General features: G+C 37.1%; 1 protein-coding gene across 1 annotated transcript in view; it reads right to left on the bottom strand.

Moving 5' to 3' along the window:
* The window catches only part of steep1 (STING1 ER exit protein 1), a 28,548-nt gene extending 6,664 nt beyond the window's left edge, over positions 1-21,884 (bottom strand). Inside the window, exons 1-4 of the mRNA XM_088925378.1 lie at positions 21,708-21,884; positions 11,811-11,928; positions 11,033-11,074; positions 3,788-3,932 (exon numbers count right to left, since the gene is read on the bottom strand). Coding sequence (XP_088781504.1) covers positions 3,788-3,932; positions 11,033-11,074; positions 11,811-11,928; positions 21,708-21,831 — 429 coding nt within the window. The 5' untranslated portion in view covers positions 21,832-21,884. The remainder of the gene's footprint in view (positions 1-3,787; positions 3,933-11,032; positions 11,075-11,810; positions 11,929-21,707) is intronic.
* Between the last annotated feature and the right edge of the window lie 1,117 nt (positions 21,885-23,001).

The raw sequence follows: 23,001 nt of genomic DNA, 5'->3' as shown, positions 1-23,001 counted from the left end.
TCTTACTATATGTCTGTGCCCTTCTTGCTGACATCCATTAGTGACGTGCTGAAATTCCTGAGTCACAGAACTTGGCTCCACTGTTGGCCATTCCACCTGAGGTGACTTAGATGAACCTCAAACATACCAATGGCCAAAAGGTATTTGCTTTTCAGAAGTGGGATAACACTGGTACATTTCTCTTCTTGTAAATTTTTATCAGCCTTGACATTCTACCCATCCCCTCATCATACATACCCAATAAACTCTCTCACTAATGAGGTGATAAAGTTCTTATGCATGTGTGTCAAACTAATGAAAACAAAAAAAAAAATCAATATTCAAAATCTTGACTTGATTTTTCTGGTTTAGTTTGATGCTCATTATATTATATGATGTTGTGGAAAAATGTCAGATAATATCAATTCAAACTATTCAGTATGCAGCTTTTGAAGTGTTTTTTTTTCTCACATTACATCTTCAACAACAAACTAACCAATACTTTTATAGAGCCTTTTGTGTCCACTGCTGTGGAAATGTTTAATCTTCTATATATATTTCTTCAGATATCTGCAAAATAGTGTTTTACAATTTCCATTGAATGAAAGGTACTGAAATTCAGCTTTGAAGCATTAATATTAAAAATCCTAATCCATCTTGTGAGAATCTACGATAAACATCTGGAATTACAGAAGATGAAAAATTAACAAAATAATCAATAGACCATCCCTCTTAAGACTGAGAAGCAGAATTAATTGTATAAATGAACTATAGCTGTCCTCTATATTAATGGATTTGCTCCTTTTCCAGTTCTACATTCTACAAAAGTTTTAAGTCATTCTTAAGGTTGACTTCAACATACCTTTTGGCCCCAATTTCAGATAAGGAAAATGCCTTCAATTTTAGAAACCGGACTTCTCGGTGACCTTGCCAGATCTCTGCTCTTCCCTTAACCAGTAACAAAGACAATTCTGTTCCTCTGTCACTAGCGGAGATTAAAATCTGTCATTATGTTAAGGCAAGCAGTCAAGGAAAACAGGCTTTGAAACCATCTCAAGGGATGGTGTTTCCTGTGGTATTAACACAATCATAAAGTGTAGGAAGATGTAGCTTACAAATAAAAATTGAAACAAAGCTTGAACTGCCTCTGGGCAGTGACTAAGCTGCCCTGTGTGAATGGGTAGTCTTAATTCACATTTGAGCGGTTAGATTAATGATACAATCCAAGTTACAATCACCACTATTTCTTTGCAAGATATTCCTTTTAAAAACAACAACATAATTAAAATGAGATATGTTCTGCAGAATATGAACAAAAGTGTTGGGTCAGAAAGGAATTCATTTTGGTTCTTCTTCTTGTGTATGCTATGTTCCACACGAGTATACATGCATCTTTGGCAGTAATCCACCTGTTACTGTTCTGGTTGCCTAGTGCAGACCACTCTGCTGCTAAATTATCTTAACCCTTGAGTTTGCTTTTCTCTAACTTAAATATTTAAAAATATTTAGTGTTCCATAGTGGGCCATATTGACATTATACATGTATACGTGACATCCAATGAATGCTTTAGGGGTTTAGTTAGCACAATAAAATCTTTAAAATTGTACATGTCCTCTCCCCACATGACTATTTTAACCTGAATAACCTTTCTGTTCATAACTGCAGAACTCAGAACACCACCAACTCCGAACCAAATTGCACAAGACAAATGAGTTAATTTGTCAATTCCAGTAACATGAAAAATTTACATGAAAAATTAAATTCTAAAAGTATCAATTCCTGTTTATTTCTTTTCCTATCTCACTGCAGTGACTAGAAATTTCAGCAATATTCATATCTTATTTGAGAAGTTTACTACGAAACTGTGAAAAGTTTGAAACAAAGGAAAGAAACAAAAGTAAAATGGCCTTGATGGAAGAATGTGCAGCACTTCAAAGAAAATGAAAAACTGCACATGCTTTAATTTGTTGAGGGTTCAGCAAACTATCCCTTCTGTGTTTAACTTTTATTTTAAGGGTTAAAATGTTTCGCCCATGTACTGAAAACAGTAATATAGTCATGCACTCTGCATTCATCTGTGGTGCCTTTAGAAAACAGGTTATAAATTACACATCTTACAAACAGCAAAGAGAAAGCAATTTAAACCATTTTGTAAAATCATGCACTCAGTACAGTTCCTACAGTACATATTCCAGAATTGCTCTATTGATTTTGAATAGTCATTGTGCAATACAGCATAATGTCAAACAATTTCTCATCTGGCATTGAAGTGTTTAACCCGTGGTTACAAATAAGGGCTTGACCATAAGTTCACACTATAATGCTTCGATAACCTGCTAGCCAAATTCTCCGTATCTAATACCACTATGTAAGCATCACTAAAAGATACTTCTAGTTCCAAATGGCAGTTTAATGGACCTATGATTAATTGAACTTTGACTAATGGATCCCAGTTTTTGCTTTTGAAATGCTAACTATATGTTTCTATGCAAATGTTAAAATTAATCACAAAGCAGACTGGCGTCCTCTGTCTAAACTAGATGACAGCTGATGCATTTTATTTAAGCCAAATGTACTGCTGTGTGGTGTCTTTTTTTTAATTTAGTGCTTCACATCTCCATGACTGACAGCAATGAATATCCTAATATTTCCAAATGGAAAGTGGGAAATTGCCATTTAGAAACTCCCTTTCCACTGCTAACGGTTTCAAAAGAACAAAGTTTTGTTATACATTTTTAATGTTCAAAATAGTGAAGTCTGTTGAGAAATAACTGGCACAGCATTACAGTACAAGTTGTTTTAAACAGTGGATCTGCATAATCCATGCCTTCTAATGCATTTTAATCCCAGTGTTGTTTCTTCCTACAGGGGATTAAGTACTATATTAATTAAAGTAAGATATATAAGGCTTTATTACAAGAGCCGGAAGACAGTATAAAACAAAATGTCTGTGTATTTTAAGATAAGGATGAGTATCAACACTGTAAAAAGAAAATGCTTACAGCAGCCACAAAAGGTTAGCTCAAGAAGTTTTTCAGGAATTTGTGTTGCTTCCTTGCCTCATTTAAGTGAAGTCTGCATTAAAAGGGTGGGTCAGAGTAGTGGATTTTGTTTAGGTTAAGATTACCTACTGATGAATAAATTTCTGGACCTTTAACTTGTTTTCCTCTCTCTCTCCTGTGGAGATGGATGTCTCCTTCAGACTGCCAATTCCCCCGCTCGGGGGATATCACTCTAGTATTCTTTCAGTAAAAGACTGATTTTCTTAAATTTGCAATTCACAAAAGATGTTTAGAGGCATTCTACATGGCACAGGTATTTTTTTATCACAATTATTGGGGATTAAAATTATTGGTGATTTTAATGTTATGAATTTTGGATCCCTTTGAGAATATTTAAGGAAAACTCTTGATATTTAAAAGGTCCCTTAATCAGGTAGTGAATTTCAAGCAAAGATTGTACTATGAAGACCAAGGAGCTTGTAAAACAGTGTGTTTCAAAACAACACAGCACAGATGAGGAAAGCATCCAGACACTACTAGATCTGGCTGTGATACCAAACGGAGAAGCTGGGCAAGGAGAACAAGGTTAATAGCTATTTTAGTTAAGAATTCAGTGGATGAGATGGGAGAAAATGTCCATGGGTCAACAAAAATTTGGTCTATCCACAAAGTGGGCTGGTATAAAAAAAAAACATCTCAGATTTCAGATTTGTTTTCAAAAAAGCATCAAGGTGTAAATATGTGGACTTGGGTTTAGTGGTCAGAAACATTTTAGGGAAATAAAAAAAGTAAAAATGATACCTACCCTCACTTTTTTGGGAGCCTCTTGCTTTTGACTATAAACGCTAGTGTTGCCAAATCCCTGGCCAAACTTCACTACTGCTCCATCGACAATAAATGTCACTGGAGTATTTTTCATTTGGTGCTGATAAAACAGCAACAGGCCACACCTGGGGAAGAAAAGAAATTTGCAATCATTTTTTAATACAACAGATCATCTTCACCTACTATAATGTAGCACAACCACAATCTTGCACAATATTTTTTTTAATCAATATATATGCACACCATGCAAAAGATTTAATAACCATGGGGAAGAAAGATTTGAAGTTAACCTAGCACTTTCATGCTAGGTTGAGTACAACACTCACTGGAAAAAAAATGGGATCCCCAAATGATATAAACTGGTCCAAGATTATATAAAACACATTCTCTGACATGTATTTATCACGTAATGGTAACTTCAGAAGTCAACTTAATTATTCTGATATCTTTATACTTTTAATATATATTAATTAGAAATAATAAAATTTGAAGTTGGAATTGGAAATTGGGGTCATTGTTAAACAACTAATATTAACTTACTATTAATTCACTGGAATGACATTTCCTTTTTACATATTTAATTATTTTAATTATACTTCCAGATGACAATGTGACTAATGTAAATATAAATACTAAACTCCAAATACAATTAGAAAATTTAGAAAAAATGCAGCCTTGTACATTTTTGTTTATTACATTAGATTTTTAGGCAATCTCATAATTTTTATTTTTTGGATCTGTGAACTGTAACATATTTAAAATTAGATTTGACATAAAACATATGACATTAGATAAGACATAAAACTAAACTAAATTTGGTTTACAGAAATGTTTCTTATAAACACTGCTTGTTTTAAACAACTTTGACATAAAATAAAAAATCTTGCATATCGATTATTTGCTTGTCCCAATGGTTTGAATAACATCTTAACTGCTGCTTAATGTACTGCATGCAGCACACGCTTGTTTCTAAAACATTGTCTGTACATTTCTATGAAAGCATGTATATGAGGAAAAAAAACTTTAGTTGTACAATTATTACTTGTGGGAAATGCCCGCAATATTACTGTTTATAAATTACTTTATAAAACTACATACAGATTGTGCTGTCAATCAAAATGAAAAAAAAAATCTGTATAATCGGAGAATAATACCCAAACTGGGAATGAGGAAAATGAAAAAACCTCCACACTCTAATTCTGAATCACATAACAACACCCATCTCACCATTCATCTTCTTTCCTAATGCCTTTTTTAATCCTTTGAAGTGACAGAAAAACAGTTATTAAAATTATAATTCAGGTGGGTAGCTGCGTCAGCATGCGTAGGCTGCAAAGGAACAAGTAATAGGTTTATTCCATGCTGAAAAAAAGAAGAAAGAGAACACAACGTTTCGGCCGTGGAGCCTTCTTCAGGTGTGTTCTTCAGCACACCTGAAGAAGGCTCCACGGCCGAAACGTTGTGTTCTCTTTCTTCTTTTTTTCAGCATGGAATAAACCTATTACTTGTTCCTTTAAAATTATAATTACTACATATAATTCACTGGAGGCTAGGAATTTGAATTTAATAAAAGTTTAGAATGCAAGTATTATAATCATCTTAAAGGATAATTAAATGTTTTAAATTTAAGCATTTGAAAAAATGGAATTCTGCTTGCTGGTTTTAAGCAAGACAAATGGAGGATTATTGTACTATTTTAAGCTTTCATAATAAAGAAAAGTATTTACAGCAAACACTTGGCCAGCAGCCCTGCAACTTACAATTGGCAGCCCACTGAAGCTAAGCAAGTGTGAGCCTGGTCAGTACCTGGATGGGAGGCCTCCTGGGAAAAACTAATGTTGCTGCTGGAAGAGGTGTTAGTGAGGCCAGCAGGGGGTGCTCACCCTGCGGTCCATGTGGGTCCTAATGCCCCAGTATAGTGACGGGGACACTATACTGTAAACAGGCGCCGTCCTTCGGATGAGATGTAAAACCAAGGTCCTGTCTCTCTGTGCTCATTAAAAATCTCAGGGTGTTTCTCAAAAAGAGTGGGGGTGTAAGTTTCCTATGCCTCCTAGTAATCCCCCTCTATGAATTGGCTACATTACTTTGTTCTCCTCCCCCCCACTCCGACGGTAGGCGGAGCGACGCGCCGGTTGGAGTATTCTCAGTCGCATTTAATGGCAACGTCAGCTCAAAGATTTGGTTCAAACCACCAAATGGAGACAAGCGTGCCGACAAGCGGACCCTGCTGATGCAGGATTAACGCTAGGATGAGAGAGAGATTTACAGCAAACACTTGTAAAGCATGTTATGTGCATTTTCCAAAACTTACAGGGTAATTAATTTCTTGTAGAGTAAGCACAGTAAGGAAAATGCTTATCAGCACAAAATAAGCATTACATTTGTGAAGAGTTCATGTTTCATATTAGAACAATCTCTCTACTAAAGCTAAAAAAAATCTATAACCTACACAGGCATTATCTTATGGGGCATATTCTCATTGATGTTGCCTGTTTAAAAGCCCTGGAAAATTGTTAACACACAATAATCATGGAGATGACACTTTCTTACCATGTTACTCTTGTTTACTCAAAATTGGTCTTTTCTTTAATACCCAAAAGGGTTTGTATTTACTAATTCAATGTTTTTAAAATATATAATGGTAAACAAAGGAGAAAAAATAATTAAGAATCAGTGTATATGAAAGAAGTTATCCTCTAGTTTACCTAGCACATTTTAGAGGTATAGTGCCTATAGAAAGTTTACATACCCTTTCCACAGTTACACATTTTTTGGCCTAACAGCCTATAATCATGATACATTAAACCAGAATGTATTTGACATTTTGTACACACTGTAACATACAACATCCAAGTGGAAAACAAATACTCCAACATTCTGAAAAAGTATTTACAAATGAAAACCTAGAAGAATGGGTTGGATATAGCCCTTAGTAACAGCAACTGTAAATCAGCTTTGATGCAAACCAATTGCCTTCCAAATCACATAACAATCTATCCAATTAGATCTAGTAACATCTATACCAACAATACCACTGTTCATATCTCAGGCATGTCAAAAGACCTGAACGGAATGAAAACTGTGAGTAATCCATATTGCAATAATGTCAGGTTAGCACCCAACTGATTATTATATACTATTTATTTTATGTTTAATTACTGAATAGTACAGTATCTGTACTGTACAGCTTAAAATACTTTTTCCATTCATTCTATATATGAAGGGAGGAAATTTCTTCCTTTCTACTTTCTTGGACTGACTGCTACTGCATTCTCCCTCTTGTTCTCTACCTCCCTCCATGATTTGCACATATACTTACTAACCATTAAAGGGGAACTGCAGCCTCAATTTCTCAGGCCAGTTATTAAATCTCAATAATAAAATAAATTGACAGTATAGCAAAATTTTACAGAATTACAAATTAAACAAAATGTTGAACTTTGTGAAAGTAGTGTATGGACACCCAGTTGTAGAGATTTTACGAGAATTACGACGTGAAGCAACCCTTCCTGCTCACTAGTCACTATCATGAGTAATGTAATGTGATGTATGAGCGAATGAGTACAGGTTGTGCAGCAGGCATTTCACTGCAAAAATGGTGCAGTGTGATCTGCATGCAGAGTTCACTAGTAGTATTTATCGGCAAAACCGTGTCAAGGTCGAGAGCAATATTTATATTGGATTTGAACAGATGTATTCAGAAGTCACTTGATTACAATCTTACAGGGGAGCTTCACCTCACCAGATGTTTTGTTGCCACATTCTAAATTGCAAAATATGGCACTGAACAAATCTGGAAATTTTCTCTCCTTTGTCTGATGTCAATTGGAGGTTTTATGCATTACTATGTACATTTTTCTTTCATTGCGATTCGAAATGTAGTCATCAAAGCTGATTCATTCTAACCCCAAAATATAAATATAGCATTGCATTTCCCCTTTTATGGTCAATAAACCCTGGTGAGCATGCACGTTTGCTGTACTATCCCTATCCCTCCTTCCTCACTCCCAGACACAGCTAAGGCACGTAAGAGAAGTGTTATATCTTATATATTCACAATATGACTTCACACAACACCTAAAAGTCACTTTTGACTTATGAAGGATTCAGGTTACATAAAGACTTGAACTGAACCCTTACATAACCTGGTAAGTGCATCTAGTGTGATACCGGTATAGTTAGAAAGGCAAGAAGAAAAAGCCTACAAGCAGGAGAGAAAGCCTATATCTACGTGGATGGTGTCCCCATTACCAGTAAAGCACATTGAGTGGAGTGTCCAGAAAAATGCTACGTAAGTACAAGGAATTATTAACCCAACACTAACAGAAGAAGAGTCGGAGGGGGTGTCTGTCCAGCTCCTGTCTCAGATGGTGGTTGCGTGCAAGACGAGAGAGTAAGAAATGCAACCGTTAGAAGACTTTGAAAAATGCTGTGAGGTTTTGTGTTGAATTGTTAGTGGGGAAAAAAAAAGTTAAAAATACAAAGAGTGTATTCTAAAAAAAGAAAAATTCTGCAAAAAAAAATGTTTTGGGGGAACTGTACATCACACTATTCTAAAGTATTCCTCTCCAAGTATAAACATTTGTCAAAACACAAACTACTTTGCATGGCTCTCAATGATACTACAATTTTGTTTCAAACAAGTAGGAGCACTGTAATTTATCTTGATTAAAAAAAAAACTCAGTAACCAGGAAGTGCCTAAAAAAATTAATTCACAAAAGATAGACGGCTGAGACCGTCTGATTAACATACATTGTGACAGCTTAAGTGTTTCATAAATTGAACACATTATGTGTCTGTACCCTTTCTCACAAAGGAAAGAAATTTTCAAAAGTAATAAAGAACATTGAATTTGAATTGATCCTTCCTTTTGTCTTTTTTGTCATGATGAAAAGGAAAATATACAAAAGTACCAAGTCACTGTCTAGATCTAAACTGGCTATTTGCAATATTCAAGCCCGGAAATTAATCGTAGATGACTGAGAGAAGGATGCTTCCAATCAGTAAGTATCAAGTGCCTGTAGGAGTCTGGGAGCATAAGGTCTGGCTTGTTTGCAATCTACATTTCAAAGGTTAAACAGAGATGCTTAGACTTTTAAATTACATAACACAAATTGCACAAGTCTACACAAGAACATATACCCTATGTCAACAGAGATAACCAATATACCAATCAGTTCTGTCAGAATAAAGCCCTTGGAACAAAACGCCACTTCTTCTGGAACAGGCACTTGTGAACTGAGTTTTAGAAGACATGTTTTCATGTCACTTTTCCATAACAAATTGGGTATGGTTTTCATGGCATTTGACATCAATGAAACACCAGAAATAAATCACAGGGCTTTGTTAATGCAGTGCTGCTCTTCCGTTTATTCAGCATTCAAGAAGATAAATAGCTTGTTTTTTCTTTGCCAAAATAGTTTGAGATCTTTGTGATAGTCACATGCCCTTACTGCTTTGAGCTTACATGCATCACACCAGGGAAGAAAATTAGCACACAGTCTTACTAGCCACACTGGCAAGTGTTAAACAAGTTACAAAACAAAATGTAAAATGCTATATCCACTGATGCTCATCTACATAACATCAAGGATGACATCACTGGTGTATCCACTTGATAATGGACGCCACATCACAAAGCAGAAGGGCACTGCAATGCTACTACTTTTTGACAAAAATTGTAAAAATGGGGAGATATTTAAGAGATTAGAAAGCCAGCAGAAAAAAAATACAGTTAGATGACAAACAGTAAACAGAGTAAAAAGAAAAATGCTCTAAAGCCTAATAAAATGGATGACAACAGCTCATTTTCTGCAGCACAGATTAATACCTGCTCTTCTCAGAATACAAAGCATTTAGCATATAATTTCTTTGTAACTATCACACATCCTCAACTGTTTTATAGAGTAAAATATCTTTAACATATACATTCTTAAATGATGGTTACTTTATAAAGAAGCCTTACAATTCATCCCCCTAACACATGAGAAATCATTAAATTGTGAAACAGCTTGTTTTAAAACACTATTAATTCATTGGAATCATATTTTATTTTGTGGTTTATTAAATGCTTCTAGTTTTAAAATGTTTTTTTTTTTTAATTATGCTACTTCTGAATGAAAATGTGACTATAAGTATAACACCGTATTCAAACTTCAATGCAACAACTCAGTGTTAAGCTTATCAGATTAAATTAGATGATGATGTTGGTGCACCTCCGTAATTCTTTTCTTGGATTTGGGAACAATATTTTTAGTTACTTAAAACAAGCAGTGTTTATTTCAGTAATCTCAACGTGTAGAACTTCTAAGTCTAAAATGTGCATGGCAAACACCGTAATAATAGTTGTAATACGTTAAAAACAGTTGTTTTTACAAACAACTTTTGTTAAAAACAAAGTTGTTTTTTAACAGCACACAGACAGTAATAACTAAGGCAGCAACATAAAGGATGCAATTTCCCTCATGCAATCAATAAAGTATCTGTCTAACATAGCCCTAGACATATCAATAGTCCAAACTCAAATCCTTGATCTAGAGGCTCATGAGACCAGAGCTTGTCCTGAATTTCTCCACGTTAAGCGGACTAAGAGTCTGTGACACAAGATTAGCCCCAACAGTGCTGGGACCTAATTGTATAGCCCAGTAGAATAGAGCAATTGGGGTGAAGTACTTTGCTCAAGGGTACAATAGTACCAATAATGGGGACTTCCTTTAGTTTCCAGAAAAGGCCACCATCTGTATTTTTGTAATGACAGCTTGTAAAAACATGAATTACCAGTAAAACAGAAGATTGTATCTGTATTTGATTGACAACCTCTCCTTATCTAGTTTTCCAGAGAGGTAAATGAAATCATCCAGTAGACATCAACAATCTACTCACAGATAAAAAGGCGTTATGTTAAAAACTTAAAATGCCATGGGAATTGTTTCTTATGATTTATCAGAAAGCAGGGGGGAAAATACAGACAAATCAGGTGTGATATCAACTCTGTTATTTTCTCCATTGCAAAATAAAAGTTTTAACTCATCCAAATTCGAAACAGCACTTTCTGCCAGACTAGATAGAGCGTATCTCACTTTATATCAAGTGACAACCTGTCACTCATAGACAGCAACCTGTCTCAGTTACCTAAAGCAAAACATACAGCATCTTCTGAAAACAAATCCTTAAAAAATAAGGATCTCTCCGTCTTATTAATTCCTGTGTTAAAATACTTACTTTCCACATTTCTTTCTAAACTGCCTTTCGATACCCTCTGGTCTAGAAGAAGAAAAAAAAAACTTTGAGTAGGGGGACAATGTTCAATTGTTCTTCAGTTAATTTTTAAGACTATTGTACATAACATAACAAATCCATAACATTTAAAATGTGAAATTATTTATAAAGAACACTAGTACTATAGTCAGATGGTCCACCTGAACATGCAGTTGTATGAGAAGAATATCATTTAAACAGGTAAAAAAAGAGACATCAAAAAGTAAATGTTAACAAAATATTTCCTGCCATTTTTAAAAAGAGTACTGCTATCATGTTTCATACGTTATACTAATAACAATTTGTGCGATAAGCAAGCTAGATAAAAAACAATCAAAGAAGGTTCAAAGCTTATGCTGACATTTGTCTTTCTAGCTGCATTTAATATTAATATTAATTCTAATGTGCAAGGACCTATATAGATAAAAACAGTACCTATTTAATAGCAGCTCGGGGGTATATACAAAAAAAACACTTTATGCAAAAACAATGCAAGAATTATTTTTCTGCTGAACAATTCTGCAAGTAATCATATTTCAGTTCAATAGTGATCACAAATGCATTTGCAAATAAAGGGTCAGTATATATTTTTATTGTAGACTAAGGTAATTGCTATCACTACTTCTATCTTATTAAGAAAAATAAGCACGGAAACATAATCTACAACTACTTCATCACATATTTCCACCAAGGTTTTTATGTTTTAATAAACAGCACAGAAATACTTTTATATCATCCATACCTTCGAAGATAAACACTCTCATCTTCTTCTATGTTACAGAATTTATGAGCATGCTTGGCTGCATCAATCACTCTGGCTCGGTCCCGTGGCCTCATGGGAAGTTTCTCCAGCTGGCAGTCTACAGAAAGATCAGAGAATCAGTATTCAATCAAACAATCCATCGATGAATCACTTCAAAGTATACCAGTTGGAAATGTATAAAAAAAATATCAGAAGTAGAACTATTTATTAGGCTAAAAGATCTCTAAGAAGCACATCCTATGACTTGCAGTTACCAAGCTCTTCCAAATTCCATGCTGAACTATACATACCTAAAAAAGTTAAGCACCAAGGCATTGCATCTTTAAAAGTCAAATTCAAACAAAATTTTACAGTGAAGACTTCATGCAACAACCTTCATTTACTGTTTGTAAGGACCTTTATTATTTCTTACAAAATAAGACTTTTCAGAGAGCCTAATGCATTATGAAAGTACACAAAAAACTACATGACATTCATTTAAAAGGTACGACATACTACAACTTAATGGTCTCTGTGCAAACAATAATCTTCAACATAGTAAAAATCATTAAGGATAGTACTCCATTAACTTGTACATTAGCCTTACTAAAACCTCTCTTATTTACATCATCATCATGTTTAAAAGCAATGCATGGTATTTATCTAAGAACACTCTAGGTTTTAAAAGCTTTTTTCCCCAGATACAAGCTAACCTACAACCTCTTTAAGTCAAAGATAAAAAACACTGCCCTAAAGTGGTACTGCTGCACTATTTTTATATTTCGGGGTTAGAAAAAAACAGCATTGATCAGTACATTTCAAATCACAATGAAGGAAAAATGTACACTGTAATGTGTAAAACCCCAAATTTACATCACAAAATAGACAAAACTTTCCAGGTATGCACAGCTCCATATTCCGCCTTTCAGAATGAGACAACAAATCGTTCGGCGATGTGAATCGGCCTTATAACATTGTAAACAAGCAGGCTTGTGAATACATCCCTTTTAATCCAGTAGAAATAATGCTCTTGACATTGAGTAATGTCAATAAATACTAATTACTTGTTAACTCCCCATGCAGATCAGGTTGGAACATTTCTGTGGTGAAATGTCTGCTGCACAATCTGATTTGCTTGTACATCACATTACATTAGTCGCTGCACTGACTAGTGAGCGGGAAGGGCCGCTTCACATCACAATGTATTGTCTGTGGCAAGACCAGCAGTTTGCCAAAACATGCGACTTTCCACTATTTTCACAAAGTTAATGATTTTGTGTTTAATTCAGAATTTGTAAATTTTTAATAAACAGTCTGAGAAATTGGGATTACAGTTCCCCTTTAATCTGAATTTAGAGTAGTAATCATAGACGAAAGGGATGTCTAAGCATCTGTATTCGGCAGTAGCAACCGACAAATGTGATGGACTGCACAGTTTTGCATATTTCCTCCTGTTCCTAATTGGTTCTTAAAAGCTCAACACAGTACAAGCTTCACAAAAACAATATGTGCATTATTCTTTTTACACAAGATACCAGAATCACAAACGCATGCCAATTCTCATTTTATCACTTTGAAGATGGTAAGCTAGAGCTCCATAACACCATCAAGCTACAGAACACGAATCAAATCCTGGTCATACACCAAAGCAAAGTGAATCACATTTCTCTTGCTCTAAACCGTTGAACAAAAGCTGAGAATCATAAACCCATGGAGCATGTCACAAAGGCTATTGCAAGTAAGCCAAGATATTTTTGCTGCCATGTTAGTAAATGTAATTATTCCAGCTCCTGGAAATAAAAAAGGAAGCCTAATAAACATCATTTTCTCTCTTGGCATTCATTTCACAAAGGCTTGTAGACCAGTATGTTGGTGTTGAGATATTCTAGCACCACTACTGAAATAAACATTAGATTTATAAGAGGCTTTGTTCTTATACAGTATATTAATTATATAGAATAAGGGAAGAAAGTTTTTATTGTTTGAAGGAAAAGTAGAAAGTGAAAGCCCATTATCTTGTAAATGCAATAAATACTGTATATATAAATGTTTCTAAATTCAGAGTACTACTGTCAATTTCTGCTACTTTTTTCCCATAAACAGAAGTCTGCCTGCATCAGAAAAAGTCTTAGTCGCCCCAAGGATGTGGCAGATATCAATTATTCATTCAGTTCGTCACTGCAGACTGCTAGATTGAGCATCTGCAAACCACAAGTGAAAACAATGAGGATTTTATATAGAATGGATCCCATTTCTAAGCTATATGTATAAAGATCCCTTTTGACTCAAAGTAGTGTGCTGTATACAGAATTATAAGCAAGCATTGTGCCATCCAAAAGTCTTAAAATTTGCATTAATGAAAATGTTTAAGAATATTCTAATTAAAGTAAAATCTGTAGACATTTGATTACCATTAATGAATTCTAAAATCTTTCACAGCATAGTATCCAAAAGTTTCCTAGTCAAGGAAGTGTCAAATGTGTTCCATTTTATTAATGTCTTAGTAACTCTGCCTTTGAAGAATACTTAGGCAATTTCTAGTGTGAAGAAAGCTATTTCAACTAGGTTTAAATCAGGAGATGGGGAAGACAAGCTGAGAAGAATAGCCTCATTTTTTTTCTAAACAACCTCCTGTGAGCACACTGCTGTAGTAGAGCATGATCCATTTCTTTGTTGCAGGAGAACTTCAAAGCAATGCAATTAGAAAATAGAAAATATCCACGGAGGGTTTTAAATCATGCCCCAACCCAACATACTTTATAGACACAGATGTCATACGAAAATAAAGGTCACCAACCAAAAAGGGGTCATTTGGTTCATCTTCCTCAATTAGTAGCTCATTTAATCTAAAAAGTCTTAATCTGAATAGAGGGTCTCCTGTTATGGAGATCATTCATATATCCACAACTCTTCATTTCCTATTCTTTGTCATAACTGAATTCCCCTCTGACTTTACGAAAGTTGTCCTGTGACCTTGTTTTGCTATCAAGTCTAAAGCATGCTCCTGGTCAGTCATTATCTTTAGTCATTAGTATTTTACATATTTGAATTGAATATTCTCTCAATCAGGCTTGGTCTACAACGATGATACTTTTTTAACCTAACTGTATATGACAATCCCCAGAGACCATGAATTATTCTTTTGCTCTTCTTTAAACTAAGGCTATTAATAATATCATTTTTGAGTGCAAGTATTGACATCATTACAAATTATTTTAGATATTTGGCAATATTCCATCATAAAGCTATTTGAGTTTCTCTCCCTGTCTGTGTGTCTCATGGAGAGCAAGTTGAGGAACGCAAAAAGACAAATTCCTAATACAAGAAACTGTATATGGCCAATAAAGTGTTCTTATCTTATTTTTCTCTTCATTAATATATATAGAGAGAGTTTCAAACATTAATCTCTAAAACCTTATATACTGACTATATTCTCATTTATAACACTGTGAATTTATTGAAGCTGTTATAAAGCAAATCTTCTTATAAAACTATATTTTTGGGATAGGTGCACTGACATTTTATTGAACAGACGTACTTAAAATCCTTATGTTTATTTCTTGAGTGTCTCGACCACTAAAGAGGTTCGCTGGAGCGCAAGCTGAGCTTCAGCTTTGAGTCACCCTGGATTCAGCTTTGAGTGACATCACTAGCTAACTGCGACTAGGACTTTGCAAACAATAGCATTTGCCAAAAGAGAGCATAGTGGAATTAATATAATAATAATAATTGCTTACACTTATATAGCACTTTTCTGGACACTCCACTCAAAGTACTTTACAGGTAATGGGGACTCCCCTCCACCACCACCAATGTGCAGCCCCACCTGGATGATGCGACGGCAGCCATAGTATGCCAGAACGCTCACCACACATCAGCTCTCAGTGGGGAGGAGAGCACAGTAATGAAGCCAATTCATAGAGGGGAATATTAGGAGGCCATGATTGGTAAGGGCCAATGGGAAATTTGCCCAGGACACCGGGGTTACACCCCTACTCTTTCGAGAAACGCCCTGGGATTTTTAATGACCACAGAGAGTCAGGACCTCGGTTTTACGTCTCATCCGAAGGATGGCGCCCGTTTACAGTATAGTGTCCCCGTCACTATACTGGGGCATTAGGACCCACATGGACCGTAGGGTGAGCACCCCCTGCTGGCCCCACTAACACCTCTTCCAGCAGCAACCTTAGTTTTTCCCAGGAGGTCTCCCATCCAGGTACTGACACTTGCTGAGCTTCAGTGGGTTGCCAGTTGTGAGTTGCAGGGTGATATGGCTGCGGGTTGCCAATATGCCAGAGCTCTCTCAGCAACACAGTGACCCTCGCAACCTCCCAGTTGCTTATAGGCCTTGAGAAGCACATGGCAGTTCCTTGTGCCACAGTCATACACTGTCCTAGATCATCCCAGAAATGTTCGATGCGGCTTAGTCCTAGTGAGTAGGCCATCCAAGCAAGCCATTGTAACACAAGCAACGCAAGGATGTGCACGATCCGCCCCAATGGCACAAAGATACTGATCTTTTTACAAACTGGGCTTCTTTTTGTATTCTTATTTCTTCATTTTCACCAGGTGTGGATTCAAACTGGTTGTTATCTTAACTCATCATCTAGGCTCTATCAAGTCTCGGAAATTATGTGATTTAGGGCTATGTGTGTTTTGCAAAAGTATTCAGCCCCTTTCAATGATGGATCCATTTTAATAAATTTACGTTTTATACGTGGATATTTTCAATCAAACCTAAATGCTCAAGTAGAACACTTACAGGTGAAAAAAGCTGAATATCAGCAAAAGCTGAAAAAACAAAACCTGTAATGCAGATTGCATACTTATTCACCTCTTTGCTATGCCAAGACTAAATTAGTTCAGATGCAGATCAGATCAGATCACAGTTCAAAGAGGCTGAATATCTCATAGTGAAATTTGATTATATGGAAGGCTCTATCCAACTACCCAGATAAGACTGTTAAGAGTGCCACCACAGAACCAATGGTAACTTTGAAAGAGGTATAGACCTCAATGACTGAGATGAGGAAGGCTGTCCATAAGTCTAAAACATCCGACAAAGCTGGCCTGTATGGCAGAGTGACAAACCAATCTCTAATTCTTCATAAAGTTTGTAACAAAGCATTTAATGGATACTGAAGACATGACAAAAGATTTTTTGATCAGTCAAGACAAAACTGAAACTTTGTGATCTAAATGCAAAGCATTACTTAATGCACAACCCAGCACATTTCTACTAGTATGGTGGTGACTGTAATATTGTATGGGGTCAAGACAGCTAAAAAATGGATAAAGCAAGTATCCCTAAACCATAAAGGAAACATATCTGCTTAAGACATAGACATAAAGCAAAAGTTCAGCACAACAATGACTATAAGCTACACTGGAGTGGCTTAACAAGACGAAAGGAAATGTCTGTGAGTAACCTAAAGACCTAACTTGAATCATATAGAAAATCTGTGGCAAGACTTGTTTTCAAGAGGCGAAAATTACTGTCCATCCATGATCCCCACCCAACTAATTTCGCAGAGGCTGAGCAAGTCTGCAAAGATTTAGCACCACTGTAATGCGCAAAATTGGTACAGATTTCATCAAACAGAAACTCAGTTGTAATTTCCACAAAAGGTGCTCCCATCAAGTATCCACCTTGAGTGGAGTTAAATATGTTAATGGTGTATTAAGATTTTTATTCTTTTTAGCATGTTTTATTAATTAATAAAATTAATTCAATTAATTCAATATGGCGCCGTGAGTGCGGCAGCCTGTTGCAGCAGCTCCAGTTAATTTGTGATTTGTGTGTCCTTTTTGTTGTTACTACCGGTAGTTACATTAGTTTTAGTTTGGGATATCGTTTACTTTCGTTTTTGTTTCTGTGTTTTTTTTCTCTCGGAGTCATGACGGTCTTTGAGCAACTTTTTAAATCGGTGTGTACTACGGGCAAACCGGGCTCTTTTGTTTACACCAGAGACCAGCTCTTCATGTTACGGAAGCCGGCAGTGTTCTCGGGTGAGCGATTGGAGATCCCCAGAGAACTAATTCAACGGAGTAGAGGCTGTAGATCCGGAGCAACGTATCGGGCTGAAAAAAGGAGGTACAAACCTTCTTTACCCTCCATCATAATGGGGAATGTACGATCTCTTGGCAACAAGATGGAGGAGCTAGCGGCGCTGACGAGGAGCCAGTGGGAATATCGTGAGTCCTCTATTATGTGCTTCACAGAGACTTGGTTGAATGAACTGGTTCCCGACGCTAACGCTACAATAGAGGGTTTTCAGATAGTGCGTACAGATCGGAAAATCAAGGAGAGCGGTAAAAAGAGAGGAGGAGGGCTAGCAGTGTTTGTGAGTAACAGATGGTGTAACTGTAATCATATAACTGTAAAAGAACAGCTCTGCACCCCGGACATTGAGCTACTAGCAGTTAGCCTGCGGCCATATTACCTACCTAGGGAGTTCTCGCAGGTTATTGTTGTGCCGGTATATGTCCCGCCCTCTGCCGACGCAGCCTCAGCGTGTGACGTTATACACACTGTTACAGCCGGACTACAGACTCGTCACCCAAAAGCCATGTTCTTGATAACTGGTGATTTTAATCATGTTTCGCTCTCCTCTACCCTGCCTTCTTTTAGTCAGTTTGTTAAATGACCTACTAGAGATAACAAGACTTTGGACTTGCTGTATGCTAATGTCAAGAATGCCTACAGCTCCACATCACTCCCCTCCCTTGACAGATCTGACCACAACCTTGTTCACCTCCTATCTCTGTACAAGCCTCTTGTACTACAGCAACCAGTAACCACCAGGACAGTGAGGAGATGGTCAGCTGAGGCTAATGATGCACTGATGGACTGTTTTGAAACAACGGACTGGGAGATACTCTGTGAGCCTTATGGAGATGACATCGATGGTCTTACCCACTGCATCACTGACTACATAAACTTCTGTGTTGACAGTGCAGTGCCCACCAGGAAAGTGCGCTGCTTCTCCAATAATAAACCCTGGGTCACCAGTGATCTGAAGGCCATCCTAAATAGGAAAAAGAGGGCTTTCCAGGCAGGTGACAAGGAGAAGCTGAAGCGAGCACAGAAAGAGCTGAAGGTGAGAGTTAGGGAGAGCAAGGTGGCTTATGGGAGGAAAATGGAGGACAGGCTGAGGGAGAGCAATGTGAGAGAAGTGTGGAATGGCATGAGGAAGATCTCCTGATACAAGTTGTCCGGCGGCCAACAGAGTGAGGGAGGCCTGGAGAGGGCCAATGAGCTGAATCTTTTCTTCAACAGATTCGATACAGGGTCCACTGTCCATTCACCTCTCAGGCCTTCACCCCAGACACCCTCTTCATGTCCTCAGTCACCCCATCATGTGATCCCTCCTACTCCTACTCCATCTTCCCCTGCCCTCCTCGGCCTATCCATCACAGCTGACCAGGTCAGAAGGGAGTTGAGGAGACTCCATGCAGGGAAGGCAGCTGGTCCTGACGGTGTCAGCTCCAGGTGCTAAAGACCTGTGCGGACCAACTGGGTTCAGTGCTACAGTACATCTTCAACCTCAGCCTGAGATTAAAAAAGGTTCCGATGCTCTGGAAGACATCTTGCCTGGTCCCAGTACCCAAAAAGGGGCACCCTAAAGTCTTGAATGACTACAGACCAGTGGTACTTACATCACACCTAATGAAAACTCTGGAAAGGCTTGTACTGGACCACCTCAGAACCCTGGTGAGTATAGCACTGGACCCCCTGCAGTTCACCTACTGGTCACACCTGGGAGTGGAGGATGCAGTCATCTATCTGCTACACAGAGCTAACTCTCAGAGAAGACGGGGAGCATTGTGAGAGTTATGTTCTTTAACTTCTCCAGTGCCTTTAACACCATCCATCCACCTTTACTGAGAGATAAGCTAAGGGCAGCGCAGGTGGACACTCCCCTGCTGTCCTGGATTATAGACTATCTGACCTGCAGGCCACAGTATGTACGGCTACAGAGCTGTGTGTCCGAACAGATTGTTAGCAGTACTGGGGCTCCACAGGGGAATGTCCTTGCTCCATTCCTGCTCACCTTTTACACCTCTGACTTCAGGTACAACTCTGAGACATATCATCTGCAGAAGTTTTCGGATGACTCTGCAATCGTGGGGTGTATTAGAGAGGGGAGGGAGGAGGAATATAGGAGCTTGATTACCAATTTTGTGGAGTGGTGTCATCTTAACCATCTCCAGCTTAACACCAGCAAGACCAAAGAAATTATCTTTGATTTTCGAAGGAATAAGTCTCCGCTGAACCCTGTTTCCATCCAGGGTGAGGACATAGAGGGCGTACATTCCTACAAGTACTTAGGGGTACACCTGGATGATAAGCTGGAGTGGTCTGGTAACACGGACGCCCTGTACAAGAAAGGTCAGAGCCAACTCTATTTTCTTAGGAGACTCAGGTCCTTTGGTGTGTGTGGAACACTGCTACACTTTTTTTATGAATCAGTGGTGGCGGCGGCCATCTTCTACGCTGTTGTGTGCTGGGGCAGCAGCATCATGACAAAAGATGCAAATAGGCTCAATAAACATATCAAGAAGGCTGGCACTGTGTTGGGGATGAGCCTTGACCCCATGGAGGTGGTGGCTGAGAGGAGAATGCTGACCAAGCTCACAGCCATCATGAACAACACCTCTCATCCGCTTCATGGGACTGTTACTGGGCAGCGGAGCACATTTAGCAATAGACTGCTACAGCTACGGTGTTCAAGGGAACATTTCCGCAGGTCTTTCCTCCCGGCGGCTGTCAGGGTGTATAACGCTGCCCTAGGCTAGGACTGTTAGCCCTTCATTTGCTCCTCTATGGACAGCATGTTTACTCCATTGTACTTTTTGGACAATCAGTCTATATAAACCTATGCACATTTTGCACATATTTTATTGTTTTTACAATGACTATGATCAGCACATTTTGCACACACCTATGTATTTATTTGTTTTTATTTATTTTGTTGTCTTTTGTTTTATAACTATTCTGATGTCTGTTTTGCTTGTCTTGGGCTGGACTGCTGTAACACATTAATTTCCCTATGGGATTAATAAAGTATTATCTATCTTATTGACAGTCATTGTCTTTCACTTATATGCATTTAGTTTGAGTATTCAGGTTTTGACTGACATTATTTACAACTATTTGTAATTCAACAAATGGAACATCGTTGGAAAGGTGTGAATACTTTTGCAAGGCACTCTATCAAACAGACAAAGTCATTCGAATATATCATGAATAGTTATAATTAATCAAATATATGTCAAAATCATTTAATAAAATTCTGCGTCGTATAAGTTTCGAAAAATATACAAAAAATGACGTTTCTTTTTAAAAACAAAAGTACCGGAATGCAGGCAAAGCTTAAAATTCTACATATTTTGTTCACATATGCAAAATATGCAGAGATTAAATAAAACTCATATAATATTAATTCAATAATAGTTGTTGAATAGGGAATAAGCAAAAACATTGTTTTCACACAAAGCATGGGTCGACTGAGTTCATTATTCACATGGCTGTTTTAGGATCTAAGGGAAGGATCTAGCAAACTATACTAGCAGACAATGACACCAGAATAGAAAAGTGAAATATTAATAATACTAAACCGTTACAGAGCTCTCAGAAAGCTTTGCTTTTTTTTAACGGTTTTATAACAAGACAAATTAGCTACTGTATAATAATATTCATCATTATTATAAAAGCTCATACAATTCTGACACGAAAAAGGATTAAACATAAATTTCTGTTCTACAAAGTGCTCCGCCTCGAGTCTTCAGTCATGAACTACTGCCCACAACACTGAACTAAACCAGGGAGCTTCTCTACTCGAGACCCTGGCAGCACAGGCCTTCGGACTACAGCGTATTAAAAAGTGCACTCACCTAACACAAGAACCATTTGACCACACAGACAATAATAGACGTGCAGCGGCTTTTCCCCATCATCATATTCTTCCCGATCACGAGTATCTGAACAAACTACACTACGCGAAACAACCTTCGGCATCTTTACTCCTAATAAACCACACCAAGACTTTTCCTTTAAAACTCCAGGAAACAAATTAGAGCGTCGCGAAATGATTGCGTCACAAGGCGCTACGGGCTTCGTGTGGGTTTGCAATGTACTCTAGTTCATTCATTCTTATGTACAGTGTGTAATGTCTGTCTATACAGTATGTCACATTTTACAAACGGAAGTTAAGAAAACATTATTAATTTTGCTAAGTAGATAAAATAATTCTATATGTAAAGATGAATTTCATTAATTATGAAACCCATGGTCAGTTTTATATAACTAATGCACTGTATAAATTGTCCTCAAGTGTTCTTAGTTATACAGGAAGGAGTACAGTACAGTACCTGACTCAACTGAATCCAATTGCCTAATGTAATGGTTTTCAATCCTCGTCCTAGAGTATATCTGTATCTGCTGGTTTTGTTCCAGCTGGGCCTTTATCTGCTAGTGCTAATTTTGTCTAATCTGCTTGGTGGTTTAGACTTTTTTCTGCACTTATTTCTTGGTTTCATAAAATACCCTAGTTAAAGAGCTGATTAAGGTCTGAAAGCAAATTAAAAAAAACCTCACATAGAAAATTGAAATTATTGACCTAATTAACCTGATTGTGGCTGGAGAAAACCAGAAGACACACAGATTACCCAGGACCAGGATTTAAAACCACTGGCCTATTGAATGGCACAGTTATATGTATTTTATGCTGAAGATGTTTTATGCAGTAGGAGTGTACTCAGGATTGCTACATCCTAGGGGATACCTATTTTAGTAACATGGGGAGTAGTGATGGTTTATCATTACAGCAAATCCAGTGACAGTCACCAATGTTGTTAGGTTGTTATTGATAAGAAATAATATACCATTCTTTTTAACAAAATGCATAATTTGAAAGAATGTGTGTATGAATGTGCTGTAGGACTTAATTCAAACTGAACTGTGAAACAATTTTTCACTTCTCTACCTTGTCTGTTCTGAGGCTCTCTTATACAGTATATGAAGTGTTCTGTAAATCTGTGGGGAAAAAAAGAGTTCAGCTATTATTATTTTGGCAAACAGTGCTATGGATTATGAGAATGCAACTTTTATTAATTCTGGAGGTTTTTTATGATGATTTATAAAGTCAAAGTTAGCAGCCAAAGACAGCTGTTTCCACATTGTAATGTT

The sequence above is a fragment of the Atractosteus spatula genome, chromosome 9 (genome assembly GCF_055471065.1).
Source record: "Atractosteus spatula isolate fAtrSpa1 chromosome 9, fAtrSpa1.hap1, whole genome shotgun sequence".
NCBI lineage: Eukaryota > Metazoa > Chordata > Actinopteri > Semionotiformes > Lepisosteidae > Atractosteus > Atractosteus spatula.
This window is presented reverse-complemented; position numbering and strand designations above follow the sequence as displayed.